Source organism: Diadema antillarum, unplaced genomic scaffold (assembly GCF_040938485.1).
Source record: "Diadema antillarum isolate AM-2024a unplaced genomic scaffold, OU_Dant_1.0 seq00001929_RagTag, whole genome shotgun sequence".
NCBI lineage: Eukaryota > Metazoa > Echinodermata > Echinoidea > Diadematoida > Diadematidae > Diadema > Diadema antillarum.
In genome coordinates this window covers 14,829-37,810 of record NW_027272592.1, presented here as the reverse complement: position 1 = coordinate 37,810, position 22,982 = coordinate 14,829, and the positions used below count along the sequence as shown (strand labels likewise).

General features: G+C 39.3%; 1 protein-coding gene across 1 annotated transcript in view; it reads right to left on the bottom strand.

Moving 5' to 3' along the window:
- Positions 1-22,382, bottom strand: part of LOC139713235 (mediator of RNA polymerase II transcription subunit 23-like) — a gene marked incomplete at its 3' end in the record, with an annotated part of 181,478 nt that extends 159,096 nt beyond the window's left edge. Inside the window, exons 1-3 of the mRNA XM_071624980.1 lie at positions 22,326-22,382; positions 6,900-6,931; positions 6,485-6,572 (exon numbers count right to left, since the gene is read on the bottom strand). Coding sequence (XP_071481081.1) covers positions 6,485-6,572; positions 6,900-6,931; positions 22,326-22,382 — 177 coding nt within the window. The remainder of the gene's footprint in view (positions 1-6,484; positions 6,573-6,899; positions 6,932-22,325) is intronic.
- Positions 22,383-22,982: the final 600 nt, after the last annotated feature.

The window sequence follows — 22,982 nt, the reverse complement described above, 5'->3', positions numbered from 1 at the left end:
TTTTAAAATTCGTGAGGACTGCCTCACTTTAAGTTTGCACATCTATATGCTATAGTACAATGTAGTTGCATGTGCCAAATTTCAAGTCAAATGCTCTAAGACTGAGGGAGTTAACTGAATCCACAATATTTTTGTGTGATTTTCATTCAAAATATGCCGTTACCATGGCAACACATTGATCGACACTGACGAAAGATTACGTTTACACATCTACGTACCACAGTGGTCATGTGGGCCAAATTTCTAGCTAAATGCTTGAAGAATAAAGGAAGTTAGTTGAATCCACAATATTTTTGTATGTTTCGGGGTAAAAAAAAGCTGTTACCATGGCAACGCATTGCTCACCACTGACGAAAGATTAAGTTTGCATATCTATATACTATAGTGGTCATGTGTGCCAAATTTCAAGTCAAATGCTCTAAGACTGAGGGAGTTAACTGAATCCACAATATTTTCGTATGATTTTCATTCAAACTATGCCGTTACCATGACAACACATTGATCAACAATGACGAAAGAGTAAGTATGCACATCTCCGTACCATAGTGGTCACATGTGCCAATTTCCAAGCCAAATACTTGAAAACTGAAGGAGTTAGGCTAATCCACACATTTTTGTATGATTGGTTTAAAAAAAAACTGCTGTTGCCATGGCAACAGATTTATTAACACTCGCATCAAAGGTGTTTTGCAAAATATATATAACATTGATCGCTTATCCCAAATTCAAATTGAATTGCTACAAAACTGATAGTACAATCCACAACATTTTGTAAGATTTTTATGAAAATCTTCCGTTGCCATGGCAACGCATTATGAAATACTCATGAAAAAGGTGTCTTGCACATCTGCCTGTGATAGCGGTCACACATGCCAAATTTGAAGTTAATTGCTCAAAAAATGAGAAAGTAGTTCGATCCACAAGTTTTTTATGAAAATATGCCGTTACCATGGCAACGCATTATGCAATACTAACGAAAAAGGTGTCTTGCACATCTACCTTAGTTTGATAGTGGTCACATATGCCAAATTTGGGGTCAATTGCTCAAAAAATGAGAGAGGAGTTCGATCCACAACATTTTGTAAGATTTTTTTTTAAATTTGCTGTTGCCATGGCAACTCATTATGCAATACTAACAAAAAAGGTGTCTTGCACATCTCCCTTTGTTAGTGGTCACACATGCTAAATTCGGGGTTAATTGCTCAAAAAATGAGAGTAGTTCGATCCACAAGTTTTTACGAAAATAAGCCGTTGCCATGGCAACGCATTACGCGATACTAACGAAAAAAGTGTCTTGCACATCTACCTTTGATAGTGGTCACACATGCCAAATTTAGGGTCAATTGCTCAAAAAATGAGAGAGGAGTTCGACCCACAAGATTTGGCAACGGACCGACCGCCCAACCGCCCGCCCGACCGACCGACCGACCGACCGACCGACCGACCGACCGACCGACCGGCCACCCGACCTCAGAGTGATTCCTATATACCCCCTACACACTATGTGTGGGTGGGGGTATAATAATTGTCTTGCATGAAATATATAAATAAAGTAAACACAAGAGGGCTCGACACTTTTTTGGTTGCCCATTTCAGCTACTAAAATCTTAAAATTTGAAATGTTGGTGGCCAAAAAAGGGTATGTTGTGGCCCTAAACAAAAGCAAATTTAATGTATATAGCAATCCATTTTGAACCTTACATTGTAGTTGTTCGACTGGGCCAAAAAAAGATAACCTTTTTGAAATTTAGTGGCCAACATCAATGTTAACTCTTAATGTGCCAGGCCCAAAACCCCTAACGTGCCAGAGGTTTTTACCTAACGCCAGAACGTTTCGAAACTGCACTGACAATGAAATTTAAAACCGTCATATCTCTGAAACTATTGACTGTTTTGAATTGAGTTCTACACAACATATATCAAGAAACGTTTGTTCTTTCGTGTCATGTAGTCAGTTTGCCATAACATCTATCTGAACCTGAAATATTGCAGAAATAATTGATACATCAGAAAAATTATTAGAAATTTTTGTGTAGTATGGAACAAAAGAGTCAGTCGTGTCTTTTCTTCAATAGAACGCTCCCTTAACTCTGTGAGAAAGTTTTAGAGCAATATCTCCTCTTTCAAATGATAACAAAATTGCGTTCTAGAATTGTATGATTCCAAAGATACTAGCAGTTTATTTTGTCCTAGCAATTTCTCTTTCTGCCTCAGTAATTCATTCCCAAATCTGAGTCCTTTAGTCCCAGATGCTGTATTTGAGACTAAAATGATTGTCCCGGGCCCTGGAAGAGTGTCTTTTGTCCACTTGAGAAGGAAGAGCCCACTAATCCTTCTTTTAAAAGCGGACCACGGGCGGGGGAACTCTATTGAAATCGGCAGGTCTTTGTCCGCGCGCAATTCCTATGCTAGCGTGGGGACGATTAGTGACGTTCATCAAAACAAAAGGATGAAAGACTTGACTGACAAATGAAAGCTGACCCTCTTTGAGGGACAAAATCAAAAGAGCTTCCCGCAGGACAGCATTCAAGCGGAACAATGCGACTGGAACCGCATAGACAATACACGCAGATTCAATAGCATACACACGTGTGGTTTACCAATGAGACTTTTGATCCATACACATCTCGCAGGGGGTGCGCTCGCTGCGGATTTTCCCGACGCGAAAAAAATACATCTAGCTGAAAAATCATGTAATTACTCAAAATTTTCTAATGTAAGCATGCTCACATTTTTAGTGGAAACGATGGCTATGCTAATCAGCTACCACTACATATCATTGGCAGTTTCTTGGTGTAACACATTACGGTACCAGAAGAACTTAAATGATCAATGCTTTTCTCGCTCTTCTTAGTCGCCGATCGGCGACCATGGCACGTCAGGACTAAGGTCGCCGTTCGGCGACCATGGCACGTTAAGAGTTAAAGACCTAATAAAATGCGTGCAAAATGTTTTAGTATGCAAAAGAAATGTAAAACATATGTCATGATTATCAATGTAAATATGTTGTCAGTGTCGTTCCGGTTTTTATCGCTTCTAGAAACTCCCCCAAATATCACATTTTTGGAGGACCTCGTTGCAGCTTTTGCGAAAAAGATAGTCACGTGACCAACACCCCTGAACTGATTGATGACGTATAAGCACGGAGTTGTGCTCAGTTAGCAGACGCCGCTCAGCACAAGCACTATAGATTGCTAGCTTGGTACACGCGCTTACACGTTAGCTAGCCCTGCCAGGCCCGGGCCCCACCGGATGTGCGCTCCCGGTCGACCCACTGACTGTCGACATGTACGCATTAGTACCACGTACATTACCACTAAGTTAGCTTGCACAAATACCTGGTATCTCGAGCATAATGTCTTCCCCTATATGGGTAAACTTCGACATTGATGATGATGATGATGATGAAGACTGCAGCTCTGACAATAGCGGAGAAGAAAAGGAGGCACGTGAAGTTGAAGGGGAAGATGGGGAGGGAGAGGCAGCCGATGAACCAGGGGTGGTATTCTGAGGTCGTAATTAAGTCTGTAATTAACTTCGTGATTAAGTCGTGAAGTTAATTACCCCTTAATCATGGGCAAAATCGGTATTCTGAGGACGTAATTAAGGTATGATTAAGTCCCCTGTAATTATCTTAGGTCCCTCCCATCTGATTGTTATTCCATCCAATCAGACGCGTTGTTAGAAGCCAAATTGATGATTACACGCGCAAATATGCCCTCAATGCGCGCTCCTCCACGCCCCCTGTAATTACAACCCAAGAGCTCCGTGCGCACACTCCGGTATTTGATTACAACCCCTCACCTACGCACGCGAAGATCTCAACCTCTTTGCTCACATAAAATGACAAAATTCCTCGAAGATCGGCTATATTTCTTTTTTTCTCTGAATTCTACGGATACCACGATAACAACATTCAACCGCTCCTCGGTTACCGAAGACGGTAAGCATCGTTGTGGCAGAGAAAACATGATGTATTGCGTGATATCGGAGTAGTTAATGACACTCTTTGGTATCATTAAGTTTTCCATTTACTTTCATACTTAATTACACCCTCAGAATACCGATTCGTAATTAACTCTGTGATTACGTCCTCTCAGAGGTGCACGCGCATTGATACGCGCAAACGCGTAAGTCCTTCCCGCCAAAACGCTTGTTGCTATGGTAGTTAATATACCCCCTACTTAATCATGCTCTCAGAATACCAATTCGGTAATTAAGTGCTAATCAGACACTTAATTAGCTCTCAGAATACGGCCCCAGAACGTTATCGTGGGGCTGCACCTTACCGATATGAACCAGCTGCATCTCCCCCGCTGCCTGTGCAAGAGTGTATGAACATGGCACTAACCAACTCCGAGAATAGACCTCACGGAAACGATCGCCTGGGAAATACAGAGTGGTATGTGTGGTATGCCCCCATATAGTTTAACGTTTAGGATATTCTGTATTATACATGATTGACGTTGTAAGTTGTAACTGTTTGTCTAGTATAAGTAAAGTAGTAGAAGAACAGACCCAGCTCGCTCACAAAGTGAGCTGCTACTCCGGCCGCCGCAAGCGGGAGCGTCCCGGCCGTGGCCTGGCCCGTCGGCCGGCGCTAACAAGTTAAACTACTAGTAGTAGTCTAGTAGTAGTAGCAGTCTACTAGTACTACTACTAGTAGTAGTACTATTACCACTAGGTCTAGTAGACTAAGTAGTAATAGCAGAATCTTTGGTAGTAGTACAAAGGCTACACTCTATAGCAAGATATGTTACAACTTACACTACATACAGGGTGGGTCGTGGCTAAAAAAAAAAAAAAAAAAGGCCTAACCAGTTTCCCATGGTCAGTTTCTGCAATATTTGTTATCAGTAATTTAGATGCGCCATTTTCTAAGAAAAACGATACCAAGAATGATCGTCAGTTTTGAACGAGTAGTTTTTGTTATATGCTAAAAATCATACTGTGGAAGGAAGCCCCACTGCCGTGCTTATCTACCGATGAACGTCACGGTGGGGCTGAATTCACGAGTAGGTCTAGGCCTATAAAGCAGGCGAGTCGCCGTAGTATTAGTACAGACACGCAGTGGTGGTGGGCTATCGTGAAATAGGCCCCACCACAGTGCGTGTGCACTGTACCCTTGCGTTTATAGCAAGCAAGGGTAGGTCCTAGGGTTTAGGGTTAGGTAAGATTGTATTTATGGTTAAATTGGCCGTTAAATTAGTCGAGGGACATATTAGGAAGTCATTTTCGCCACATTCACGAGTATTGACTGTGGAAGGCAGCCCCACCGCCGTGCTTACCTACCGATGAACGCCACACGGTGGGGCTGCCTTCCACATTCACGAGTATTGACTGTGGAAGGCAGCCCCACCGCCGTGCTTACCTACCGATGAACGCCACACGGTGGGGCTGAATCCACGAGTATTTAAACAGGCGAGTCGCCGTAGTACTTTCAGTACAGACGCGCAGTTGTGGGGTCTATTTCACAAGTTTGCCAAAAATAATGGATATCCAAGCGTACCACAGTTGTAATCTGTATTATTGGCAGTATTAAATCCGATACAATTCATTAAATATTCTTTTGTCTAAAGGCTTAGCCAATGACAATAGTGCAGCGTAGCGCCTGCTACGCGCTCGCTAGCTCGCTCCCCCGCCAGCGCTAGCCGCCGGCCGGCTGTCGCCTCACTGCGCTAGCATAGCCTTGCTAGCTCGCTGGCTATGGCTAGGCTGCGCTGGTCGGACAATCAATATCGACGACTCCGTTCTTAGACGTCATCACAATTTAGAAGTGATAGTGCGCGAAAGCATAGAAAGTTTTCCAAAACCGAGGAAATTGCATCCATTATGTTAACAAATATAGAACAAAATTCAGAACAGTAAAAAACCTGGCACAACCATAGAATTACTTAGAATTTAACATTTGATATTATCACATCATTAAAGGGATAGTACAGCATTGGTGGAGATGAGAATTTGGCTTTTAACTTTTTTTCGAGATACCAAGAAAACACTTATGATACAGCACAGAGCATACCATTTTAAGAGGAATTCAAAGTTTATTTGATGAAAATCAGGTTTGGAATGACTGAAACATCCAAAAACAAAGTAAAACAAAGTGATCGTAGTAAAGTGTGGGTCCCACACTTTATTAGAATCGCTCTTTTTTGGATATCTCAGCCATTTCAAAACCAATTTTCATCAAATAAACGTTGAATTCCTCATAAAATTACATGCTCTTTCATATTTCATAAGAGGTTTCTCATTATTTCACAAAAAAATGTTAGAAACCCCAGATTAGGTCTCAACCAAAACTCTATGATCCCTTTAAGAAAAAAAAATGTCTAAACCATTTTATTAGGTCTTTAAGTGGCTCTGGGCCACCAAGTAAACGCGAATGTCGACCTCTATTTACATCTAGACATATATTATATATCATATGTACTTAATATCCTCTCAATTTTTCTGATCTATTTCTTCATATTAGAAAAAAACTTACCGCAGGTACATTGGACCAGAATCGCAGGAAGTTATCATAACAAACCAAGATCTTGTTCCTCTCAGCCTCATTAGTGCTCACAACAAACCTGAAATAAGAAAACAAAAAACTCACAACAAATGTGTACTATTTACAAGAAGCTATACATGGCTCACAAAATCTACCTAAGAAAGAGATTGGGAGAGATAGGGCACCTTTCATGATTCAATCTTGAGCTGCAGTACAGACTTACAATAATGAAACACTTCTTCTCATCTGAAAGTAATTTATGTGTAAATATCGGAAAAAGAATCATGATTTCAGAAATGGACAAGTCTCAACTCTTCACATACGTTTCATGGAGTCACATCTGTCTGACAATATGGCATTAAAGGCAGGAAGATGGATAAAATACTTAGATAATTGGTAAACTTACCCAGCAAATGCTTCTTCAATAGCAGTTGTTCTCTACCAAGAAATAAGAAAGGAAAATGAAAGGGATAGTAAACATTACTATGAACAACATGAACAACCTTAAAAGATAATTTAACCAATTTTGTGTTTTTTTACTTACTGTACATTTTTTTAATGGGAAGGACCCTCAATATAGGGGATGGTTAATTTGCATTTACAGCAGAATTTGTACACAAAAAAGCAGTCTACATAATATGTCAACAGTTGAAGATCCCAACAAGGACCTCCAACAGCAAAAAATTGACCATTTTTGTTGTTGAAGCATATCAGGTAGTACAGTATATCAAATTGCATAAATAATCTAGATTTTAATAGCCTAGAATGGTAAGCCACATTTCATTCTCAGCTAAGGTTCCTTAGCACTGCAAAGCACACTCTCTTTCAGTCATAATTACTAATATCAAAATAAACATAAATGCCTACGAGCTTAATAGACCATGCAGACAGCAGCAGTATGGTATCATTTACATTACACCAAATACGAAAGAATACCTGTACGGTACCTTTAAACTAGGCTGGACATTATCATTTGAATCGAAGAATGAGAGTAAAATACTGTAAAACACATTATTTTTGTGAATTGGAACCGACGACCATTTTCGCGACATGAAATCTTCTCGAGCTGCCTCTAACATTCATAGCATATAGCATAGACAAGAACTTTCGCATGCATTTTAATTTTGCGAATCTTAGCTCTCGCATATTTCACGAAATTAAATTGCACGCAAACATTACTTTTTTTTACAGTTAGCTAAAGTTGATTTGTAATTAAATTCAATACACAGCTTTGTCTTTGTGGCTTAATGTGTATGATATCTCCACTGGCAACATCACATTCGAATGGTTGAAAATTGTGCTACTTGACAGTAACACTGGCTACGGAGAAAGATCACAAGGGAACATCAAGTTTAATTAGGTGATAGTGACCCAGGGGTCGCACTTAACTCTTTTTTTAGCTAGCCAGGCGGACTACTTAGAATCAATTTTGACACTGAAGCAATATTTTGGCTAGCCAGACGGACCAGTTACTTCAGAATTTTATGATTTTTAGCTAGTCCGACATAATTTTGGGTGGCCAATGGCCAGCGGACCATCGCCAATTTCGAACCCTGTGATACGCTATCAGCGTATCACCTATTGTGATTGTCAAAATCTGTCTTTTTTAGGTGATACGCTATCAGCGTATCACCTATCGTGATCGTCAAAATCTGTCTTTTTAGGTGATACGCTGATAGCGTATCACCTATCGTGATCGTCAAAATCTGTCTTTTTAGGTGATACGCTATCAGCATATCACCTATTGTGATTGTCAAAATCTGTCTTTTTTAGGTGATACGCTATCAGCATATCACCTATTGTGATTGTCAAAATCTGTCTTTTTTAGGTGATACGCTATCAGCGTATCACCTACTGTGATTGTCAAAATCTCTCTTTATTTCTTTTTATTAGGTGATACGCTATCAGCGTATCACCTATTGTGATTGTCAAAATCTGTCTTTTTTTTCTTATTCTCCTTTCTTTCTGCCACATTTTGTGTCGTCAATATCTCAAGAATGACATTACGGAATAACATGACATTTTTAGTCAACATGTCTCTTGACAATATCTAGCCACAATAAGGTTTTCATGACAGTAACGTATCTATGACGTCATCTAGGCGCCATTTTGTGATTTTCGGACCATGTTACATGATCGATCATAACTTCATAACTAAAGGTCATTTCTGTATCATTTTTTGTGGACATAAAGTTCAGGTCACAATCTATCTTTATTTCTCTGATGCTAATTACCTAGGACATCATTACGCGCACGTAAGCGCGTGTCAAACTTTTAAAAGGCTCAAAACAACTTTCCAATGGGAAATCTCGAAGTTTCAGACAATTTTAAGCGTTTCAAACAATTTCGCGCGTGCATGTCCGACCGCGCGTTTTCGCGTCAGCAACATGAAAATACACTTTTTTTGACTGATTTGGATTCCTGATACTTTGAGTAACAATATCCATTGATTTCTGATCGATTGTGACAAATAACAAAGCAATGCACTTGCGTCAAAGTTCAAATTTCGCGTGCGCGTCTATGTGCAAATATAGTGAAAAAACATGTCTTTGTTTATTTCGCCATAGCTCTTTAAAACGTCTGGTGACCCTATGTTTTTATTGCATATTACGAAAGCATATAAGTTGGACATAACGTTTCAAGTACCATTATTTCCATAAATACATTATGACGTCATCATATTGTCATCTGAAATCAAAAAAGTGGAATTAATTTTTTTAAGGTACTGTTTCTGACATTCATTTGCTTGTATCTCTGTTGTTTTAGCTCAATATTATCCCAAATTCAGATATGTTGTACTTTGAACATTTGCCTTTCAAGTCCATGTCATGGTTTTGAAATATGATGACATCATCATACTTTAAATTGTGATTAAAGGTAAAGACGCAAAATCGGACAAGTTTACGTGTTATGTCTATGGGAGGTGATTTTTTTAAAAAACATGCATTGACTTGACAACGTTTAAGCACCTTTACCTCAGCTGATTTTGCTTCATTTCCTCTGAAACTTAAGTATATTATAGCTGAGACAATAAACTGCAGTAATCATGCACTTTATTTTTTGAAATCTCCTCATCAGGTTGACAATTTTGCAGTTTAAAACTGAAAATGAGAATGGAATGTGGACGAAACGATTCCTGATTCATCTTTCACATACATAAGCTTACGTTCCTCATATTTTCTCGTCGAGACGTATGGCCGAGTGGTTAAAGGCGACGTCTCAGAGACGTGAGGTCGCACACGTGTGGGTTCGAACCCCACAAGATCACGAAACAAAATACTTAGCTATTTTACTTTTTTTTCTTCAATAGTGTATTACAAATTCGTCCATGTAGAAATCACGTTCGTATATAAACGCACCTATAAACACACACACACAATATCCCTCTTTTTTGTGTTGGAGACCACATTGCTTCGACTGCTGCAAAATTTTGCAGGCTAACTTTGTCAAAACGATCATAGTATGTAATGACGACGACGGAGATGTTGTACTTTGAACAATTGTCTTTCAAGATCATGTCATTGTTTTGTACTTTGATGACGTCATCACACTGAAAATTGTGATTAAAGGCAAGGTATCAAAACCAGTCGATTATAGGTTTTATGTCTACGGGACGTATTTTTCCCAAGTTGCCAGAAATGGCATAGTGACATCAGTAGTTACAATGCCGCATTTCCGTCTAGCAATGCAATACATGTTCACGCAGCCACGTTTGTTCAGTGGGCATTGACTTTTCCCCCCTGTAATATCAATACTTTTTTTTTTTCCTTACCATTTCCGTGGATGTACCGTGGCCGAGTGGTTAGAGAAACGGTTTTGCATGCAAGCTCAATATAAATCAAGGTGCCTATATCACATTCTTTTCTTTGTCGATCACAGATGACCGACATCTGATGACCCCAAGCGTATCACCTAACTCGTCAGTGTGACGAGTTTCATATCTCGTTCTTCTTTCTTTCTGGACAATTTTGTGTCGTGAATATCTCAACAATGACATGACGGAATAACATGAAATTTTCTGTCAACATATCTCATGACGATATCTGGCCACAATAAGCTTTTCATGACAATAACATATCTCTGACGTCATCTAGGCGCCATTTTGTGATTTTCGGACCATGTCACATGATCGAACATAACTTCATAACTAAATGTCATTTCTATATCATTTTCAGTGGACATAAAGTTCAGGTCACGCTTGATCTTAGTTTTTAATGCTAATAACCCAGGTCATCATTACGCGCGCGTCAAAATTTTAAAATGCTTAAAACGACTTCCCAATGGGAATCTCGAAGTTTCAGACAATTTTAAGCGTTCGGCGCGTACGCGTCCATCCGCGCATTTGTGCGCACGCAGCCGTAAGCAACATGAAAATGCACATTTTTCGATAGATTTGGATTCCTGATACATTAAGTAACAATATCCATTGATTTTTGATCAATTTTGACCTATAACAAAGGAATGCGCTGGCGTCAAAATTGAAATTTTGTGTGCGCGTCTATGTGGAAATATAGCAAAAAACATGTCTTTTTTTATTTCGCCATAGCTCTTTAAAACGTCTGGTGACCCTATGTTTTTATTGCATGTTACAAAAGCATATGAATTGGAAATAACGTTTCAAGTATCAATATTTCCATAAATACATTATGACGTCATCATATCATCTGAAATCAAAAAAGTGGAATTAATTTTTTTTTAGGTACTGCTTCTGACATTCATTTGCTCGTATCTCTGTTGTTTAAGCTCAATATTATCCCAAATTCAGATATGTTGTAACTTTGAACATTTGCCTTTCAAGTCCATGTCATGATTTTGAAATTTGATGACGTCATCATACTTTAAATTGTGATTAAAGGTAAAGACGCAAAATCGGACAAGTTTACGTGTTATATCTATGGGAGGTGATTTTTTTTTAAACCATGCATTGACTTAACGTTTAAGCACTTTTATCTCAGCTGATTTTGCTTCATTTCCTCTGGAACTTAAGTATGTTGTAGCTGAGACAATAAGCTGCAGTAATCATGCATCTTATTCTTTGAAATCTCCTCATCAGGTTGACAATTTTGCAGTTTAAAACTGAAAATGAGAATGGAATGTGGACGGGTGTACGGGTTCGAACCTCACAAGATAACGAAACAAAATACTTAGCTATTTTACTTCTTTTTCTGCAATGATGTATTACATATTCGTCCATGTAGAAATCACGTTCGTATATAAACGCACCTATACACACACACACAATATCTCTCTTTTTTTGTGTTGGAGACCACATTGCTTGGACTACTGCAATATTTTGCAGGCTGGGGTTTTCAAACTGATCACAGTATATTGTAACAAAATGATATTTATTTTGTGCAAATGAAGCATGCATTTTCTTTGAAATTCATATCACTCCAAAATTCAAGCGAAATTTGTTCATAATAATTCAGTGAGACAATGTAATCGTGGTTACTTTGTGCTGATTTATACATGTAACAAGCTATGCATTCTAAAAAAGGTGTTTGAATTGTTCCTTTAAGTCAGTCTTCTGTATTGATGATTATTTGTCAATTATTGGTAGTGGTTTTTGTAGAGATTCAGATAGTGATAATAAGTATGGATGATAAGTGCAGCGATAATTCCTACAGTTTGTTCAAAGTTGTGCTACAAAGGTTTGATGCATACATTTAGCATCGTGTGTGTATACGTGTGTATACAGGTTGTCCATATGACACATTCTAGACAATTAATCTTAATTAATTAGCAAACGTGATCAGTTATGGAACTGAATATGGTATTGATGTATGATGTAAATAATTTTAATGAAACTGTGACGAATTTAAAGGGATAGCCTAACTCTGTGTAAAAATAAAGCAATTATAAGGAAATTTTAGGGGAATTTGATAACCATGCCTATAATAATTTTACACAGGTACTACTAGCTGCCTCATTTGTATTATTAGTAAATCCTCCCTGCAGTTGTCTGATCTTTTCTCAAACCAGCAGTCCATGGACTACCTGCTTCAGTATGTAAAGGCCACAAACCAGTATTTCAATATTTGATGCTTTTTCCTTCTTTCTCTACTCCACAACCTACATAATATACATAGGCCTAGTTGCGGTTCGTAGAGGTCTATAATCGACTGAATGCTTTTATTTAAACACCCACTTACTGGGAGAACTCATACACATGTACCATCGTTATACTCAACGTCGTCTTTAATGTTCTTCCGGTATCACCGTCATACTCAACTCCGTCCTTAGTTGTAAATCTGCACCTTTTTTTTTTTTTTTTTTTTTTTTTTTTGGTCAGGTTAGGATCATCAATGGCTCGTGACCGATGGCAACGCCTCTTATTTGTGACTCATCTTCACATCCCATGCCTGTAACCTTGGTAACGGGCTGACCCTATGTCAGAGAGAGGAGCTCAGCACCCTCCACCCCCCTAGCTGTCTGTTTTCTCTGTTCTGTCCTCACCCTTTCCGCTATTCTTCTATCATCCCTTCTCTTCCACGATGTCTCTGCCTACTAGGCTAATAATAACTTAACACCTAGGCCGATAAGATAACTAGAGGCGCCTGCCCCCAGGAAAGGCCAAGACATCACCGGCGTCGACGGGCGGGTCCTATACCTGCTTTGCCGACGGGAACGGCGTAACCCTGCATCGCATCTCTCTCGATGCAGGAGTAGGCAGATGACATCATTTCCGGAACCTTGTCCCCTTTTTCCTTCCTTTGTAAATATATCTCTTGTAAATATTAAAATAAATGTGATTAGTTTTTTTTTGTAAATAATTTGAAGTAGTATAGGTTTTGTAATTGAATTTAAAGGCATATTTGAAAAATTATATTTTTTGGAGCAAATTGCCCACCCGGCAGAGAGTTCCATCAAATCTAAAACAACAACAACAACATTTATTAGTAATGTTAACATGGTTCAATACTCACTATAGCATTTCATCTAAAGATGAGGTAGTACATTGAGACATAATTTGTGTCTGGTATTCAGTAAGACATCCCAATTGTGAGTGTGTACACACTACACTAGTTTGTATAAATACATGTTTGTGTTCAGGTACATGCCTCTGCGATTGTGATGCATTTCAGTTCTGCTTTTGTTTGAAATATTGGTTGGAATGAGTGCTGAATACTGACAAAACTAGGATGCCCACCAGTGGTTCTGCACTAGATACAAGACAACTCGTCCCAGCAGCCTTTGCGAGCATTCTCGAGCGGGCTTTGCTGCAACGTGGGATAATTGAGTCTCTGGACGGACGTCCGACGTAGTTCCAGAGCGGACGTCGGAGAATGAAGTACAGCACTTTGGAAAGGACAAGTACGTCAGACGTACTTCCAGAACGGACGTCAGAGAACGAAGTACAGTACTTTGGAAATGATAAGTACGAACGACGTACTTCCAGGGCGGACATCGGAGGACGACGTACTTCTGAACTAAGGTTCAGAACGGCGAAGTACATTTTTGCTTCATTTCCTCTGAAACTTAAGTATGTTGTAGCTGAGACAATAAGCTGCAGTAATCATACTTTTTTTTTTCACATCTTCTCATCAGGTTGACAATTTTGCAGCTTAAAACTGAAAATGAGAATGGAAGGTTGACGAAACAATTCCTGATTCATCTTTCACATACATAAGCTTACGTTCCTCATATTTTCTCGTCGAGACGTATGGCCGAGAGGTTTAAGGCGACGTCTCAGAGATGTGGGGTTGAACACGTGCGGGTTCGAACCCCATGAGAGCACGAAACAGAATACTTAGTTCTTTTGCTTTTTTTTTCTTCAATGGTGTATTACACATTCGTTCATGTAGATATCATGTTCGTATATGAACACACCTATATATCATATATATACACACACACACACACACACAATATCCCTTTGTTTAGTGTTGGAGACCACATTGCTTCGACGGCTGCAAAATTTTGCAGGCTGAGTTTGTCAAACCGATCATAGTACATGTATGTAATGACGACGACGGATGTGTTGTACTTTGAACAATTGTCTTTCAAGTCAATGTCATTGTTTTGTACTTTGATGACGTCATCACACTGAAAATTGTGATTAAAGGCAAGGTATCAAAACCAGCCGCTTATAAGTGTTATGTCTACGGGACATATTTTTCCCAGGTTGCCAGATATGGCATAGCAACATCAGTCGTTACAAGGCCGCATTTCCGTCCAGCAATGCAATACATGTTCACGCGGCCAGGTTTGTTCAGTGGGCATTGACTTTTCCCCCTATTATATCTATACATTGCTTTTTTTTTGTCTTACCATTTCCGTGGATGTCCCATGGCCGAGTGGTTAGAGAAACGGTTTCGCATGCACACTAAATATAACTTCAAGGTGCTATCACATTCTATTCTTTGTTGATCACAGATGACCGACATCTGATGACCCCAAGCGTATCACCTAACTCGTCCTCAGCATGACGAGTTTCATATCTCGTTCTTATTCTTCTTTCTTTCTGCCACATTTTGTGTCATCAATATCTCAAGAATGACATTACGGAATAACATGACATTTTCAGTCAACATGTCTCATGACAATATCTAGCCACAATAAGGTTTTCATGACAGTAACGTATCTATGACGTCATCTAGGCGCCATTTTGTGATTTTCGGACCATGTTACATGATCGATCATAACTTCATAACTATAGGTCATTTCTGTATCATTTTTGGTGGACATAAAGTTCAGGTCACGTTCTATCTTACTTTTTAATGCTAATTACCTAGGACATCATTACGCGTGTGTACGCGTGCGTCAAACTTTTAAAAGGCTCAAAACAACTTTCCAATGGGAAATCTCGAAGTTTCAGACAATTTTAAGCGTTTCAAACAATTTCGCGCGTGCGCGTCCGACCGCGTGTTTTCGCGCGCACAGCAACATGAAGATGCACTTTTTTCGACTGATTTGGATTCCTGATACTTTGAGTAACAATATCCATTGATTTCTGATCGATTGTGACAAATAACAAAGCAATGCACTTGCGTCAAAGTTCAAATTTCGCGTGCGCGTCTATGTGCAAATATAGTGAAAAAACAAGTCTTTGTTTATTTCGCCATAGCTCTTTAAAACGTCTGGTGACCCTATGTTTTTATTGCATATTACAAAAGCATGTGAGACCCGCGACAACGGTTTCAAGCAAAAGTCGCAAGAGCAAATTCCCTCCTAGGCGGGGTACAAAGATTTTGACCATTATTTTCGTCGATTTAGGTTTTTTGCAGAAATCGAATCTTTGATATGTTTTCTACATCTACACTAAATTTCATAGCATAAGACTAAGTTTTTCCTATCGAAAATGGAATTTTAAGCACCCTATGTTGGATTGCACTCGTCAGTTTCGAGCTTCTTTCGAACCCGGCGCCAATATCCCAGTGTTTCTACGGCGCAGGGTCTCGCATGCGATTGGCTGGTGCGTCGCATACATTTACATACTTCGGCTTTCGGATACACCAGTTGCAGCGTTTGGGGAATGCTTTGCCCATGCGTGCACGATTACATGCTCCATTGTTCTTGCTATAGTGGTTTATATACGCTCGCTCTGTAGTGCGTGCTCTTCGTTTGGCTTTCTATCCAAACTACTAGTATTCTACCGCAATGTTCGACAACTACGGAAGTGAAACAAAAATCATGTAGCGTGACATAATCGTGTGAAAAGGAAACTAGATATTCTCAAAGTTGTCTACTTGTACATGTAATAAAAATTATGACAGGAGACTGACTCAATGGAAGGTAGATGAGAGGAAAGGAGTGGTCACAAGTGACTAATTATATTCAAATACTACACGTCAAGATCGCACCAAACTAACGAGTCGTGTTTGTTCGTTTGTTTGTTTTAATTTGATTAGCGCCACCGAACAAAGCAACATAAGCATGTCTTGTAAAAGCAAAACAAACAGGAAGCGTGACCCTTGCCAGTACTAGCAATTTTCTGCCTTCAAAAGGGTCGCCAATGATAAAGACAAATCAACCACAATGAAAACGCGATTTGTAAATGTGTGGATTCGCCACAGCTCCTGTTACATGCACAAGGTCATGGCGTGTGGATGTAACATTGCGTAATGCGTGCACCATGCACATGTACATGTACACCATACGTGCAATCATCGTATTCGCCATCTTGAAAGACGTACTTTAAACAAACCCGAGCGAAACGCATTGTTTTTCGACTCCATACGCTGAGCTCCGAGGAAGGTGCCCGGGAAATTTGACTCTCTCAGTGAGCCAATCAGAAGGCAATGTGGTTGCTACAGGCGGAGTTTAACATCGATTGGCACCATCGTACGGATGGGTGATTCTCCCCTCGCATCGCCGCTCGGACATTGTCTTTGAGAAAGAGGTGAATCTTCAAAGCCTGTTTTCTCGCAATTTTGTCAGGCTAACAACTTAAAAAGTGCATTTTATTTCTCTTTCTATGCCAACTTCTGGTGCCGAAGAATACAAGTGTTTTATATCAATGCAAAGCTTAGGAAATGGGTAATGTGATTCAGTGAAAAAATGAATTTTCAACCTTCCTGACTTTTGCCTGAAACCGTTGTCGCCGATCACATATGAATTGGAAATAACGTTTCAAGTATCATTATTTCCATAAATACATTATGACGTCATCATATCGTCATCTGAAATTAAAAAAGTGGAATTAATTTTTTTAAGGTACTGTTTCTGACATTCATTTGCTTGTATCTCTGTTGTTTTAGCTTAATATTATCCAAAATTCAGATATGATGTACTTTGAACATTTGCCTTTCAAGTCCATGTCATGGTTTTGAAATTTGATGACGTCATCATACCTTAAATTGTGATTAAACAGTCAGTCGTCACGCCGTATTCAAATTAGGCATAATGAGGTTCCATGTGCAAGTGTTTACTCGATGCGCATGACCGTCTCGCGAACTTGAGGTTTCACGGGATTTTGCAAGACTCTGTACAAGCTCCAATACAGTTGCCATGCAGTTAGCGCTAGTGCATACGATTTCGACATGGTAGGGTGAGTCCAATTACCCATTTCGTACTCTTCATTTTGATATAAAATTTGTCCATACTTAAAGATATTTCCAATGTTTAATCTCTCGTTAACTTTACCTTATATTTTGCTCGTAGTTTTGATGTATTCGAAACATAAACCTCTATTTTGCTGGATCCTGGCTGGTATAAAACTTTTCATACTCTAATTTTTTTTAAATTTGGCAGAGGAAGCATGTACCGATACTTGTTTTAAAAATCAAAAAGTTGCAATATCTGTAAGTTACTTAAAAATTCGTTCAGAAACTGACTAAAAAGAGACTTGCACCGGAAGTTCCGATCGCCGAAGTCAAGATTTTTCCTACATATGGCGCGAAGCTTGGCGTGTCCTTGAAAGTATTTTGTTTGCATTCATAATAGAGAGCTGCCAACATTGAAATGCAATTATCAGGGAGATTGTTCAATGACATGCTTCTGATTCTATGCTGGTTCATAATTGTTCATTTCCAGAGAGTCTTCTGTGGAATCGGGAGTCCCCCCCCCCCAAAAAAAAAAAAAGAAGGGGAATTAACATTTTAAATAATCACCCTGAAAAGAAAACGAAACTGTTTGCTTCATGAATCCAGGCCTTCAGGCTCTAGAATAATAATAATAATGATAATAATATAATAACAATAATGATAAAAACATGTGGCATGACTAATATTTCATCAGATTATCTAAGATTAACATTCATGCAAATCACCAGTAGTCCCCAGCTGCAGCTTCCAAGTTCCAGTTAAAAAAAAGAATAACAATTATTTTTAAAAAAATAAATGGATGAATCATAATCTAGCGGACATATCATCAAAACCAGAAATATAATTTGAAGGAGTGAGAATGTCCAAGGAAAAAAACAGACACAAGGTTATTTTATTTATTAAACCGTAACTTGCAAGACAACTTGATGTAAAACTAAACATGAAAGAAAATCACAATGGATTATTTCAGAAAAGAAAAGGCATGCGAAACATCGTAACACAAATATTAGTATACGGGACTAAACCCAAGTGTTTTTTTTTTACAATGTGTGAAATTGCTGACGTGCTCGTATCTGCATGTAGTCAAACAAATGACAAATCCATACGAACACAAAGTGGCAATAACGAATCCTTAAATAATTATCTACGAAATTTTGAGAGAATATGACAGAATAAACCTATTATATACACATTTAAGCCAAGTTTCAGTCTTCGAGACCAGACACAGGATGTGATGACGTCATGCGACCGTCGTTTCTGACCAATCACGATCCGGAATTGTACGAAGGTGTGACATACTGTTGTAATTTGCTGGATCCCATGAGGTATAAAAGATAGAGTGACTTGATTTTTCCATATTTTGAAAATAAGATAATCAAGTATAATACTTATTTAGTTTGAAAGAGATGCAAGGTGGATAAGAACGTATTTGACCCACTTCTTTCGGGTTTAAATTTTATATTTTCAACGCGTGAAATTATTCGTATTTTTCCCCTAATTCCCTTTCCAGTATTATCAAATCATTGTCATTAAATTAGACCTTGAGCTTTCTTCTTTCATTTAATGTAAAAATGAGCTGTAAATGTTATGCTGGGGCTGCACAACGATAGTTTGAAAAGAACACTGCACAGCTAATTATGTAGTCATGACCGCTCCGAGCGTACATACGTCCTCCGCGCTCTGTGCGAGACGACTGACTGTAAAGGTAAAGACTCAAAATCAGACAGGTTTACATGTTATGTCTATGCGAGGTGATTTTTTTTAAAACCATGCATTGACTTGACAATGTTTAAGCGCCTTTATCTCAGCTGATTTTGCTCCATTTCCTCTGAAACTTATAAGTATGTTGTAGCTGAGACAATAAGCTGCAGTCATCATACATTTTATTTTTTGAAATCTCCTCATCAGGTTGACAATTTTGCAGCTTAAAACTAAAAATGAGAATGGAATGTGGACAAAACGATTCCTGATTCATCTTTCACATACATACATGTAAGTTTACGTTCCTCATATGATCTCGTCGAGACGTATGGCCGAGTGGTTAAAGGCGACGTCTCAGAGACGCGAGGTTGCACACGTGCAGGTTCGAACCCAATGAGAGCACGAAACAAAATACTTACTATTTTACTTTTTTTTTCTTCAATGGTGTATTACACATTGGTCCATGTAGAAATCACGTTCGTATATAAACGCACCTATACACACACACACACACACACACACACACAATATCCCTTTGTTTTGTGTTGGAGACCACATTCCTTCCACTGCTGCAAAATTTTGCAGGCTGGCTTTGTCAAACCGATCATAGTATGTAATGATGACGATGGAGGTGTTGTACTTTGAACAATTGTCTTTCAAGTCCATGTCAGTGTTTTGTAATTTGATGACGTCATCACTCTGAAAATTGTGATTAAAGGCAAGGTATCAAAAATAGCCGATTTTACGTGTGTGTTGTCTACGGGACGTATTTTTCCCCAGTTGCCAGAAATGGCATAGGGCCATTAGTTGTTACAAGGCCTCATTGCCGTTTAGCAATACATGAACACGCGGCCACGTTTGTTGAGCGGGCATTGACTTTTTCCACCTATAATCTATACATTGTTTTTTGTCTTGCCTTTTTTGTCGATGTTCCGTGGCAGAGTGGTTAGAGCAACGGTTTCGCACGCACGCATTTGAGGGATCGATGTTCGCAGGACACTCTCGTTTTTTATTATTTTTTAACTCTTTTCAATTTCAGATAACGTTTCATATTCACATTCTTTTCGTTGTCGACTACGGATGACCGGTATCTGATATCAACCCAGCGTATCGGCAACTCGTCTTCAGTGACGAGTTTCATGTCTCGTGGATATCTTAGTTTTGGCTTTTATGAGTTTTACCCATGCAAAATTCAAAGTCCTTGCTTTAAAAGATGAAGAGACCAAGTACTTTATTTCCTTCTTATGCACTTGTAGTGAATTTCCTTGTCTGATTGTCATGAAAATGGCAACTAACATCCCCCCACTAGCCAGGTCGGTGGTACATTCAAATCATGGATTAGGTTTACACACAAGCAAATTTGGTAATCTGTAATTACAGAGTAGTCTTAATTATACATTAAGATACATATAATCATGAAAAAAAAATACATGTATACATACACAGTAATCATGAAAAAAACAAGAAACCCAGCTTTCAAACATTTACCTTTAAGCTAGCATCTCACCAACGGAGACGTCTCCACAATGTCTCCAACTTATCAGTCGCAGCAGTCCCGGAGACGTCTCCAACATAAAAATGTCTTGCGGTCTCACCAAGGAGACGTCTCTGAGACGAGTTATGGCAGGTATCAAAAAATTTCAAATATGAGGGAGCCGTTGCAGGATCACCTGACTTGATCTAGGCAGGATGTCAGCACGCAGATGGTCACATGGTTTCTAAAGTAGGTCAAACAGTGTCAAATAGAGTCGCGGAGACATCTCTGCGACCTCTCACCAGTTTTTCTGGTCTCCAGCAGGTCTCGGCGACGTCTCTGAGACATCGCAGAGACGTCGTGGAGACGTCTCAGCAGTCGCGGATATGATTGGTCTCCGCAACGTCTCCGCAACTGATGGAGACGTCGCGGAGATGTCGTAAAGACTTCACGAAAAATCGAACATGTTTAAATTTCTTGCGACTAATCGGAGACTCCGTAATTTACAGGAGACGTCTCCGAGATGTCGCGGAGACCTCTCTGCAACTAGCAAAATCTGGAGTCGCAAACTAGTCGCGAACTAGTTTCAAGCCCGGTGAGATACCCCCTTTACACTCCATGTACATGCTTTATGTGATCAGCTCCTGTTACATCACATGCACCTGTAATACAGTACTCTCCGCTTAATCAGATACTGCCTAATTAGGTGCTCCACTTAACTGACTTACAAAGTGAAAAACAGTTCCCGACGTGTGTTATATTTACCGAATAATGGGGTAGGCATTCCAGATAAATGGGTAGAAATTTTCCAGATTAACCCCATTTATTTCTATGGTTTCCTGCAGTCTTAAAAATTTGTGAAAATATGAATTATGAAGAAACTCTGGGGTGCTGAAAGTCGGTAGAAGGCTTAGGTTGACGTTTTAACATGTTAAATGTGCAGTGTCTGACCGATTTGCCATATCACTGGTACAAGTAGACACATTTTGCATGCCATGTATGAACCCTTGCACCAGCATTGCACACACTCCCCAACACACTCACACACACACAGTGACACACTAATAACTGTACATATGCCTATAAGCTGTGGTGAGCTCTCAAGAAAAATGAAGAATAAAACTCCATCAAGACTCTAACCTTTCTTCACGCTGTTAATTAAAAAAAAACATGGTCCCCATGAAAAACATGGGGACGCAGCAGGATTCTTCATGACTCGTCATGCAGCATTTGGCTGCATACGTACCGGTACAAAGGAATCCTTTCAAATTGATGAGGACTCAGGACTGCAACCAGATTGTTTGAAAAATTATGCTGCAGATACTTAACTAAGGCTACTGTGTGACTTTAGATGAGCTGTAGCTGTAAATGACGTACCGTGCCGTGTGTCTGATGCAGAGGGATGTGTGACAAATATGTGGTACAGTTGTATCAGCGTTTTGAATAAATTAACAAGCTTTCCGGTTTATAATTGGTTACTCCACTTAATTGGGTAAAAAATGCTCTGCTGGACACTACCTGACTAAGCAGAGAGTACTGTATTACTGTCATTATAATTACTGGAAAATACAATGGAATTGTTTAGTTCCATTTTGCCACACTTTACTGTATGATGTCAGAAGCAGAAATTGATCTCTCAATGTGCCTTTGAAGCTTTTGCTATTTCACTTACCAGGACTTCTGACAGCATATCCTGGAGCTGCTGCTCAATGGTTATTCCTCCAGCCATGGTTCAACACCAGTGCCTGCAGGGTTACTTTCTTGATACTTATTTGGCAGTTTCAGCCATTCATCAACAGAATGTGGATCCTGTACCTGGCATGATCTTTGGAGGGAAAATAAATAATTGTGCAAAATATGAAAGCTATATCATATGAAAGCTATATCAAATACAATATGCAACAATGAAAATTAACAATTACAGTAAAACAACTTATCAGTATGTTTGGGCATATTCAGGTGCTCTCCTAAAGCATTCTGTATCATACCACACCAGTACCAGATGAGTACTTGAATGCTCCAAAAGTGTACTGTACCTACCATACCATGCCAAAAGTAGACCACTTCCGAATGTGCTCAAAAAATGTACCATACTCTACCGTACCACACCAGAGAAACAAAGTACAAAGAAGCATACCATATCACAGGTTGACATGAAAAGAATGCACATAACATGCACTACGTCTTCATGCAAAGAGTTTATTCTCTCTGTTCAGAGACTCCAACCCCAATCACCTTCTGATCTGGAGATTCTCCCGCCCGAAACCCCTAGCAAACGGGAGACTCCAAGTTCATGTGTGCGAAGCGCAAAGTTCCTTGAATCCTAGGG